Source organism: Rhinoraja longicauda, chromosome 24, assembly GCF_053455715.1.
Source record: "Rhinoraja longicauda isolate Sanriku21f chromosome 24, sRhiLon1.1, whole genome shotgun sequence".
Classification (NCBI taxonomy): domain Eukaryota; kingdom Metazoa; phylum Chordata; class Chondrichthyes; order Rajiformes; family Arhynchobatidae; genus Rhinoraja; species Rhinoraja longicauda.
The window spans coordinates 30584339-30596146 of NC_135976.1; the positions used below are offsets into that span (position 1 = coordinate 30584339).

General features: G+C 50.1%; 1 protein-coding gene across 3 annotated transcripts in view; it reads left to right on the top strand.

The window, feature by feature from the left end:
- lrrn2 (leucine rich repeat neuronal 2) overlaps positions 1 to 11058 on the top strand; it is a 127269-nt gene extending 116211 nt beyond the window's left edge. For all 3 annotated transcript variants that reach the window (XM_078420964.1, XM_078420963.1, XM_078420962.1), the window contains exons 3-4: positions 6524 to 6653; positions 7435 to 11058. In XM_078420964.1, coding sequence (XP_078277090.1) covers positions 7757 to 9991 — 2235 coding nt within the window. In that variant the 5' untranslated portion in view covers positions 6524 to 6653; positions 7435 to 7756 and the 3' untranslated portion in view covers positions 9992 to 11058. The remainder of the gene's footprint in view (positions 1 to 6523; positions 6654 to 7434) is intronic.
- Positions 11059 to 11808: the final 750 nt, after the last annotated feature.

Consider the following 11808-nt stretch of genomic DNA (forward strand, 5'->3'; position numbering starts at 1 on the left):
CTACACTGGCCAAAATGCCCCAGCTACACTCGTCCCACCTTCCATATCCTTCCAAACCTGTCCTATCCATGTAATCAATCTTGTGATCCATATTGTGGTGAAGCATTGAGAATCTAAAAACATCTCCGAAACAGAAGCCTGTGAATTCAACATCTACCACAAGGAGCAAAAAAACTAATTGCTGAAGGAACTCAGTGGGTTCAGTAGCATTTGTGGGGGGGAGGGGGGGGGATTATTGATGTTTTGGGTCGAGACATTGCGTTAGAGCTGGGAGTGGAGAGAGAGAACGTAGCCAGTGTGAAGAGAGGATGAGAGATGAGACATGGGACAATACGTGATAGGTAGACTGAGCCGAGATGAAAGATGGCAGATGCAACTCGACTCTCCGAATTCCTCCATCCATTTTGTTTTGCTCCAGATTCCAGCATTTTAGTTTTAGAGACACAGCGCAGAAACAGACCCTTCTGCCCACCAGGTCCATGCCGACCAGCAATCCCTGTTTATTAACACGATCCAACACCCACAAGGGACAATTTTTTTCTTACACATTTACCAAGCCAATTAACCTACATACCTGTACGTCTTTGGAGTGACGGAGAAAACCCACGCAGGTCACGGGGTGAACGGGTAAACTCCGTACAGACGGCGCCCGTATTCGGTCTCCGGCACTGCATTCGCTGTAAGGCAGCAACTCTACCACTGCGCCACCGTGCCAACCCCTGCAATCTGCAATCTCTTGTGACTCCAGGCACTTGAAGGAATATGGGGTGAGAATGGGGTTAGGAGAGAAAGATAGATCAGCCGTGATTGAATGGCAGAGTGGACTTGATGGGCCGAATGGCTTAATTCTGCTCCTATCACTTATGATCTTATGATTTCCCTTCCCAGATGCCACTGATTTCCTCCGGTAGTTTGCTTTTTTGCTCATGGGTTCATGTTTAGGTTTATTATTGTTGTGTGTACTGAGGTACAGTGAAAAGCTCCATTTTGCATGCTGTCTAAATGGATCAGATGATACTTTACATAAATAGTCAAGACAAACTCAAGTAGACAATGGATAGAGCAAATGGGGAAGATACAGAGTGCAGAATATAGTTCTCAGCATCATAGCGCACCAGTTCCACAGACAAAGTCCAATGTCCGTCCGCAATGGGGTAGAGGTGAATCGGACAGTACCCTAGCTTATGGAAGGTCCGTTCAGAAGCCTGATCACAGAGGGCAAGAAGCTGTTCCTGAGTCTGGTGATGCCCCCTTTTTGAAGCTTCAGAACCCTCTGCCGAACAGGCAGCAGGGAGAAAAAGGGAAGACTTTTGTTACATTGTTGTGGGGGGGGGGGGGGGTTAAAAAGGGGGGGGAGTGAAGAGGAGGGAGGGAGAGGGGAGGGAGGGAGAGGGAGAGAGAGGGAGAGAGAGGGAGAGAGAGGGAGAGAGAGGGAGAGAGAGGGAGAGAGAGGAAGAGAGAGGGAGAGAGGGAGAGAGAGGGAGAGAGAGGGAGAGAGAGAGAGAGAGAGAGAGATCTCCTTAAGAGCTCTATCCAGCTCTCTCTTGAATGCATTCAGAGAATTGACCTCCACTGCCTTCTGAGGCAGAGAATTCCACAGATTCACAACTCTGACTGAAAAAGTTTTTCCTCATCTCAGTTCTACAACAACTTATCAAACGAGCCTGTGTATAAAATCCCTTTATTTCTCAGCTGCCAAGGTTGCTACTTTCTGCGATCCTGGGGTCAAATATACATTTTTTTTAAAAGATTGGAATCGTAGAAACATAGAAAAACATAGAAAATAGGTGCAGGAGTAGGCCACTCGGCCCTTCGAGCCAGCACCGCCATTCAATATGATCATGGCTGATCATCCAAAATCAGTACCCCATTCCTGCTTTTTCCCCATACCCCTTGATTCCTTTAACCCTAAGAGCTAAATCTAACTCTCTCTTGAAAACATCCAGTGAATTGGCCTCCACTGCCTTCTGTGGCAGAGAATTCCACAGATTCACAACTCTCTGGGTGAAATGGTTTTCTCCTCATCTCAGTCCTAAATGGGTTACCCCGTATTCTCAAACTGTGACCCCTGGTTCTGGTTTCAACCAACATCGGGAACATTTTTCCTGCATCTAGCCTGTCAATAGACAATAGGTGCAGCAGGAGGCCATTCGGCCCTTCCAGCCAGCACCGCCATTCAATGTGATCATGGCTGATCATTCTCAATCAGTACCCCGTTCCTGCCTTCTCCCCATACCTCCTGACTCCGCTATCCTTAAGAGCTCTATCTAGCTCTTTCTTGAATGCATTCAGAGAATTGGCCTCCACTGCCTTCTGAGGCAGAGAATTCCAATCCCTCAAGAATTGTACACGTTTCGACAAGATCCCCTCTCATCCTTCTAAATTCCAGCGAATACAAGCCCAGTCGACCCATTCTTTCACCATATGTCAGTCCCGCCATCCCGGGAATTAACCTAGTGAACCTACGCTGCACTACCTCAATCAAAAGAGTGAACGCATTTGCCTAGGCAATCAAGGCCGTGAATTGCACGTGAAAAAACATTTCCCCAGTGGAAGTTTCAGTGCGGCTGCAGTAATGAAAATATCATAAAATAACTGGTATGTAATGAGCTTTGCTTTCCCAAACAACAGTAAATCCAGACGACCGATCGCAATGGGAAGCGAAGGGCTGTACATAATGTGTTGTGGCAATTTAAGGAGAGTGCTCCAAATGTAAATAAACCGCTTGCCCAGGGGAATGAGGTCTAGTCGAGAATGTTAACCAAATCCTGCCCTGAACGTTGGCCTTTCCTTTTTCTCCGTCTGCTCCTGAAGGCACGAACCCATGGACCTCGGAGATCCCAAAGAGTTCCGCTGTTCTTCTTAAGGACACAAAGTGATGGAGTAACTCAGCGGCTCAGGCAACATCTCTGAAGGGTCTCGACCCGGAACGTCGCCCATTCCTTCTCTCCAGAGATGCTGCCTGTCCCGCTGAGTTGCTTTTTGTGTCTTTCTCTGGAGAACGGGGATCGGGACCCTTCTTCAGACTGAAGACCCTTCTTCACCGGAGATGAAGCCTGAAGAAAGGGCCTCGACCTGAAACGTCACCCATTCCTTCTCTCCAGGGATGCTGTCTGCCCCGCTAAGAGTTACTCCAGCTTTTTGTGTCTACCACCGGGGATGCTGCCTGACCCGCTGAGTTATGCCAGCAATTTCAGTCTCTACTTGGCGTATTGTGGGAAGTTTTGATTATCCTGTTATGGGAAAGATTTTAAAAGGGATTTGGCCTAAGTGAGGATGGGTTGATTCGCAGATAACGGGGAGGTAAGAGTTCTGACCCGAAATGAGGTACCTCATTTGAAAATCAAAATTGCAATATTTTTCGTTCCCTAAAAATAGACAATAGACAATAGATGCAGGAGGAGGCCATTCGGCCCTTCGAGCCAGCACCACCATTCAATGTGATCATGGCTGATCATTCTCAATCAGTACCCCGTTCCTGCCTTCTCCCCATACCCCCTGACTCCGCTATCCTTAAGCGCTCTTTCTAGCTCTCTCTTGAATGCATTCAGAGAATTGGCCTCCACTGCCTTCTGAGGCAGAGAATTCCACAGATTCACAACTCTCTGACTGAAAAAGTTTTTCCTCATCTCAGTTCTAAATGGCCTACCCCTTATTCTTAAACTGTGGCCCCTGGTTCTGGACTCCCCCAACATTGGGAACATGTTTCCTGCCTCTAACGTGTCCAACCCCTTAATAATCTTATACGTTTCTATAAGATCCCCTCTCATCCTTCTAAATTCCAGTGTATACAAGCCTAGTCGCTCCAGTCTTTCAACATACGACAGTCCCGCCATTCCGGGAATTAACCCAGTAAACCTACGCTGCACGCCCTCAATAGCATGGGTCATGCCGATTAAAATTGGCTTTGTGTCATTGTTTCAGACACCCCCATTCAATTATGCCAAGGTGCTTGTAGGTTTAATTTAGAGATACAGCGCGGAAATAGGCCCTTCGTAAACCAGCATCTCTGCAGTTACTTGTTTCTACGAAAAATTTCCGCCCAGTTTCTGATGGTTTACGAGCAAAACCACACATGCGTTAATGTGCGTATAAACAGGGCGCACCGTTGGGGCGTACCTGACTACGGGCGCTGTCTGTACGGAGTTTGTACCTTCTCCCCGTGACCTGCGTGGGTTTTCTCCGGGTGCTCCGGTTTCCTGCCGCGCCCCAAAGACGTGCAGGTTTGTTGTGAACTGGCTTGGTAAACGTAAATTGTCCCTGGTGTGTGTCGGACAGCGTCAATGTGCGGGGCGGCGCGGACTCGGTGGGCCGAAGGGCCCGTTTCCGCGCTGTACCCCTAAAAGTGAAACGAAACGTATCTGCACACTGCTGGACGGCTGGATTGTAATCATGCGTTGTCTTTCCGCTGACTGGCTAGCACGCATCAAAGAGCTTTTCACTGTACCTGGCTGGGCAGGCAGGCATGGCAATAAACGAAAACTGAAACGGAAAATATGCATCCAGTTATCTGAACGTTAGCAGAAACAAAGCAGACCTCTGTTTAAATTTGTAACGTTGGCATGAACATTAATTCTCATCTGTACTTAGTCCAAGCTACGATTGCTTGTGCTGTTACTGGCAAAGAAAACACATTAATAATCAGCCACTCAGACTAGATTACAGTCATGTGAAGGCTAAATTGGGCAAAGAGAGACAGTTTCCTTCACTGTAAGAGCACTAATGAACCAGTGGAGGTTTCTCTAACGATGTGGCGGTTTCCATCCTCCTTTCATGTCTGGTCCCGGGCAGCACATCGCCATGTTGATTGTGTTCATTTGTCGTGCAGCACAGTTTAACTCGCGACCTCGGAGCTGCTAAGGGTGCACCATTACGCACGCCTTTCCCCATGCCGGTTAGCTTCCCTGGCCCCGCCAACCTGGGAGCAGATTTATGTTGCTGTACACGTACACCTGTGATTGCTGAGAGACGAATAGAGCTTCCTCAGACTCACAGTCACAGAGTGGTACAGCGTGGAAACAGGCCCTTCGGCCCAACTCGCCCACACCGGCCAGCAATGTCCCAGCTACCCGAGTCCCACTTGCCTACACTTGGTCACACAGAGAGTGGTGATTTTCACACAGAGAGTGGTGAATCTGTGGAATTCTCTGCCACAGAAGGTAGTTGAGGCCAGTTCATTGGCTATATTTAAGAGGGAGTTAGATGTGGCCCTTGTGGCTAAGGGGATCAAGGGGTATGGAGAGAAGGCAGGTACGGGATACTGAGTTGGATGATCAGCCATGATCATATTGAATGGCGGTGCAGGCTCGAAGGGCCGAATGGCCTACTCATGCACCTATTTTCTATGTTTCTATGTTTCTATAGTCCATATCCCTCCAAACCTGTCCTATCCATTTACCTGTCCAACTGTTTCTTAAACGATTCGATAGCCCCAGCCTCAACTACCCCCTCTGGCAGCTTGTTCCATACACCCACCACCCTCTGTGTGAAAAAGTTACCCCTCGGATTCCTATTAAATCCTTTCCCCTTCACCTTGAACCTATGACCTCTGGTCCTCGGTTCCCCTACTCTGGGCAAGACTCTGTGCATCTACACGATCTAATCCTCTCATGATCTTGTACACCTCTATAAGATCACCCCTCATCCTCCTGCGCTCCATGGAATAGAGACCCAGCCTACTCAACCTCTCCCTATAGCTCACACCCTCTAGTCCTGGCAACATCCTAGTAAATCTTTTCTGAAAGCTTTCAAGCTTGATAATATCTTTCATATAACATGGTGCCCAGAACTGAACTATATATTCTAAATGCGGTCTCACCAATGTCTTATACAACTGCAACATGACCTCCCAACTTCTATACTCAATATTCTGAGTGATAACTGACTACTCCTTTCAATTTTTGAATCCGAGAGGGTGTGAGGGGAACTTTATCCCACATGCCAGACCCACTAGAAACATAGAAAATAGGTGCAGGAGTAGGCCATTCGGCCCTTCGAGCCAGCACTGCCATTCAATATGATCACGGCTGATCATCCAGAATCAGTACCCCGTTCCTGCTTTCTCCCCATATCCCTTGATTCCGTTAGCCCGAAGAGCTGTATCTAACTCTCTCTCTTGAGTACATCCAGTGAATTGGCCTCCACTGCCTTCTGTGGCAGAGAATTCCACAGATTCACAACTCTCTGGGTGAAGAAGTTTTTCCTCATCTCAGTCCTAAATGGCCTAAACCCTTATTCTTAAACTGTGACCCCTGGTTCTGGACTCCCCCAACATCGGGAACATTTTTCCTGCCTCTAGTTTGTCCAATCTCTTAAGAATTGTACATGTTTCTATAGGATCCCCTCTCGTCCTTCTAAATTCCAGTGAATACAAGCCCAGTCGATACATTCTTTCATCGAAGGAAAGTTCACCACTGAAGAAGGAAAGGCAGCAACCATATCTGTCACGAGTCTTCCTGATGGTCTGGTACCTTCTAAATGAGTAGTTACATTTAAATGCATACGTTACTCATTTCCTTCACAGAAATGTGGGGAGGCACGGCAGCGCAGCGGTAGAGTAGCGCCAGAGACCCGGGTTCGATCCTGACCAGGGGTGCTGCGTGGGTCTTCTCCGGCTGCCTCCGGTTTCCTCCCGCACTCCAAAGACTGTACAGGTTTGTAGATTAATTGGTTACGGTAAAATTGTAAATTGTCCCTCGTGTGCAGGATAGCGCTAGTGTATTGCTGGTCGGCAAGGACTCGGTGGGCCAAAGGGCCTGTTTCCGCACCGTTTCTCAATAGACAATAGACAATAGGTGCAGGAGGAGGCCATTCGGCCCTTCGAGCCAGCACCGCCATTCAATGTGATCATGGCTGATCATTCTCAATCAGTACCCCGTTCCTGCCTTCCCCCCATACCCCCTGACTCCGCTATCCTTAAGAGCTCTATCTAGCTCTCTCTTGAATGCATTCAGAGAATTGGCCTCCACTTCCGTTCTGAGGCAGAGAATTCCACAGATTCACAACTCTCTGACTGAAAAAGTTTTTCCTCATCTCAGTTCTAAATGGCCTACCCCTTATTCTTAAACTGTGGCCCCTGGTTCTGGACTCCCCCAACATTGGGAACATGTTTCCTGCCTCTAACGTGTCCAACCCCTTAATAATCTTATACGTTTCGATAAGATCTCCTCTCATCCTTCTAAATTCCAGTGTATACAAGCCTAGTCGCTCCAGTCTTTCAACATATGACAGTCCCACCATTCCGGGAATTAACCTAGTAATTCCCACTAACGTCTAAATTCCTCAGGTAGTAACTCTGTAGATAAGTAGCATGTTATTGATTAATGATATTCATCGTGTTTATTAATTAATTTAATCTGCATCAGGACATTATTTATTTTATTTTTTTTAAATGTGCACCTTTTTGAAAAGCTCAACTTTATTTTCCCCTTTCAGGATCAAGGCAGTCATCAATCGCTCAGGCACAAGAAACCTGCTTTCTTCAAATGCTGAATGAAACACAATCCGTGTCCACTGGAAGGAATGCCCAGCTAATGGCATGGAATGCCCCAGGCCCATGAAGTGTCGATGAGATCGTAGAGTCGGTGTGACCCACGGCGTCTGTCGTTGCTACTTCCAACACACCTTAAAATGCCCTCTTGACACTTGAGAGATTTCCTTTCAGGTCGTACTCCACTGTAATCTCCCAGGGGGGTTGTGGAATTGCGCTCTCGAAGTTTGGGTGGCAGCGTTGGAAGCGGGGTTGGGGAGGGGAAAGATGTTGCTGAGGGAGTACATTTTTATCAGCTTGGCGACTGTCACGTTAACTCAAGCAATCCCCTGGCATGTCCCGTGTCCAGAAATGTGTGTCTGCGAAATTAAACCTTGGTTCACGCCGAGGTCCGTGTACAGAGAGGCACCGACAGTGGACTGCAATGATTTTTCAATGTCGGCAGTCCCCGGCAGTTTGCCCGAGGGGACACAGACCTTACTCCTGCAGAGCAACAGGATCTCCAAGGTGGAGGTAGGAGACCTGCAGCATCTGGTCAACCTGACCGAACTGGACCTGTCCCAGAACAGCTTCTCGCAGATCCAAGACTTCAGCCTGACCAACATGAGCAACCTTCTGGTCCTCCACCTGGAGGAGAACCAGTTGGCAGAGCTGCCCGAAAGATGCTTCTCAGCTCTCACCAATCTCCAAGAGCTCTACCTGAACCACAACCAGCTCAGCGACATTTCGGACGGGGCCTTCCTCGGCCTGGATCGCCTCCTCCGCCTCCACCTGAACTCCAACAAGCTGAGGGCCATCGAGCACCGGTGGTTCGAGGCCCTGCCCAGCCTGGAGATCTTCGTGGTCGGGGAGAATGCCGTGGAGAAGATCCGCAGCGTCAACTTCAAGCCCCTCGTCAATCTGAGGAGCTTGGTTCTAAGTGGGATGGGACTGAGGGAAGTCTCCGACGACGCTCTCGAAGGCCTGGAGAACCTCGAAAGCATTTCCTTCTACGACAACAGGCTGCCCAAGGTTCCTAAGTTGGCCCTGCAGAGAGTTCCAGGTCTCAAGTTCTTGGACTTGAACAAGAACTCCATCGAAAGGATCCAGCAGAGCGATTTCGCAGATATGCTCCACCTGAAGGAGTTGGGCATCAGCCACATGGGGCAGCTGGTCTCCATTGACCAGTTTGCATTGGACAACCTGCCCGAGTTGACCAAGCTGGAGGTGACCAACAACCCAAGGTTCTCCTACATTCACCCCAGCGCGTTTCGCCTGGTCCCCCAGATGGAAAGCCTCATGCTCAACAACAACGCCTTGAGTGCCTTACACGAGAGGACGGTGGGGCCCCTACCCAAGCTGCAGGAGATCAGCATCCACACCAACCCCATCAGGTGCGACTGTGTCATCCGCTGGGTGAACGCCGGCCGCCACAGAGTCCGCTTCATCGAGCCACAGTCCACTCTCTGCGCAGAGCCGCCGGAGCTGAAGATGGTGAAGCTGAGAGAGGTGGCGTTCAGGGAGATGACAGACCGCTGCCTCCCCCTCATCTCCCCAGAGGCTTTCCCACAACACCTCTCCGTGGAGGCCGGGGGTTCTCTCTCCCTCCACTGCAGGGCTTTCGCCCAGCCCGAGCCGGAGATATACTGGGTCAGCCCGTGGGGGGACAAGCTGGGGGTCCTGTCCGGGCCGGGCAGGTGGTCCAGGGTGGACGCAGAGGGCACGTTGGAGATCGCCAACGCCAGCGCTGGGCAAGCCGGGCTGTACACCTGCGTGGCGCACAACCTGGTGGGGGCCGACTCCAAAGCGGTGGCCGTGGAGGTGGGGGGCTTTTACCCGGAGAGCCCGCCGGGTGGGCTAGGGGGGCAACAGCAGCTGTACGTGGAGGAGGTGGGCTCCCACCGTGTGCTGGTCTCCTGGGCTGCTTCCTCCAACGTTGCGTGGTCCAGCATCATCACCTGGTCGCCCGGCAACGCCAGCGGCCCCCCTGACCACCCCGCCCGCTTGGCCCGCATCCCCGCCGGCGTCCTAGTCCACAACCTCACCCGGCTCCGGGCCTCGGCCGACTATGTGATCTGCTTGCGGGTGTCCAGCGTCGGAGCTGCCCGACCCCAAACCTCCTGCGTCCGATGCCGGACCAGGGCGGAGAGCCGCCGGGCTGCCGCCGCCGCCGCCAAGTCAGGGGTCCAAGCGCCCACTACAATTGCCTTAGTGACCCTCTGCGCCCTGGTGGCGGCGGTGGTGGCGGCGGCCAGCGTCTTCTGGGTCCAGCAGAAGAAGCGGAGGAAGAAGAAGAGGATGGAGATGGAGGTGGAGGAGGAGGAGGAGGAGGGGGCGAGGGGTCGAGGGTCTCTCTCGCCGGCCATGCACAGGTGTGTGTCGGTCTCCCTGCGACGCGTCTACCCGCCCTTGGTCAAGCGCTTGGAAGAAGAAGCAGAGAGCAGGGGCCAGGCCATCGCACTGGAGATAACGTCCACGCCTCTGGTCGCCCTCGACCTGACCGGCTGCCGTGACAACAACTGAGGCTGGGGGTCAACTTGCACAGGTTGCAAAACAAAAAGAGAGAAAGAAAGAAAGATAAATAATTGGAGCCCACGACGACCTCCCCCCAACAAAAGAGAGACACGTCTGCCCCTTTCACTCACAGTCCGGTTGAAACCAGAGCAAAGAGCTCTTTGAAACAGAGCAACAAGTCTGAAATGGGTCTGAAGAAAGGGTCGCCAATTCCTTCTCTCCAGAGATGCTTCCTGTCCCGCTGAGTTACTCCAACAATTTTGTGTGTGTGTGTGTGTGTGTACCCACCTTCAAAGCAACAGTTGTTGCCATCAGCTGAAGAGAAAGCAAATCCGGATTTGGACGAGTCCTTTTTAGACGTGAGAAGGTGGCAGGGCAGGTTTTTTTTATTATGGCATTAAAACCCCCTCTTGGTAGAAATCCCCCCCACCCCCCACCCCCCCCCCCCCCCCCCTTCTCTGTCCAACTGATGTCAATGTGTGTGTTCTGTACTGGTTATGAACTCTGTCAATAGGAGACATATATAGGAATCTGGGATCGGTATTAAACAAACAAACAAACGGGGGTCATCTGTCACTGTTCGGAAATGTGTCCGATTTCTTATGTAAAAACAAAAGCAAAACCTTTGTGATCTTTGTTGATGGAAAATCAGCTGTTTTTTTCCGAGCGCGGCACTTGGAAAATCTGAACGGAAATCTTGGAACAGGTTTACAAGGATTTTATACGGGATGTGTGTGCATATTTTTCTAGGTTTGGACAGCAATGTCAGACACTTTGAGCTTTCATCTGCCCTTTCCGATGCCCGGAATGACTAGTGGCGGGAAGCACCGTGAATGGGATTATGGTTTTTTTTGTTGTTAGTTAGTTTTAAGGCGACTCCAATGTTTTGTATCGCGGCATCATTTTACCAACCTCATTTTTTACCCCCCTGCAGTTTTTTTCCTTCTCCCCCCCCTGTATCTCCTCCGGTCGTTACTACGCGACCCCCAATAAGGGGAACATGAAAGGATTCGCGGAAGCATTTCTTTTGATTGCAGTCTTTTCTCAATAAACCAAAACCGAAAAAAAAAAATGTGCAAAGCAAAACGTGTCGTCGTTTTATTGTGTTGTGCCTTCCAACTGCAGATGGTTCACATGCACAGTCGCGCGGCTCGGAAGCGCCTGAATTGAATAATAGACAATAGGTGCAGGAGGAGGCCATTCGGCCCTTCGAGCCAGCACCGCCATTCAATGTCATCATGGCTGATTATTCTCAATCTGTACCCTGTTCCTGCCTTCTCCCCATACCCCCTGACTCCGCTATCCTTAAGAGCTCGATCTAGCCCTCTCTTGAATTCATTCAGAAAATTGGCCTCCACTACCTTCTGAGGCAGAGAATTCCACAGATTCACAACTCTCCGACTGAAAAAGTTTTCCCTCATCTCAGTTCCAAATGGCCTACCCCTTATTCTTAAACTGTGGCCCCTGGTTCTGGACTCCCCCAACATTGGGAACATGTTTCCTGCCTCGAACGTGATCAACCCCTTAATAATCTTATACGTTTCGATAAGATCTCCTCTCATCCTTCAAAATTCCAGTGTATACAAGCCTAGTCGCTCCAGTCTTTCAACATGTGGCAGACCCGCCATTCCGGGAATTAACCTAGTAAACCTACGCTGAACGCCCTCAATAGCAAGAATATCCTTCCTCAAATTTGGAGACCAAACCTGCACACAGTACTCCAGGTGCGGTCTCACTAGGGCCCTGTACAACTGCAGAAGGACCTCTTTGCTCCTATACTCAAATCCTCTTGTTATGAAGGCCAACATTCCATTGGCTTTCTTCAC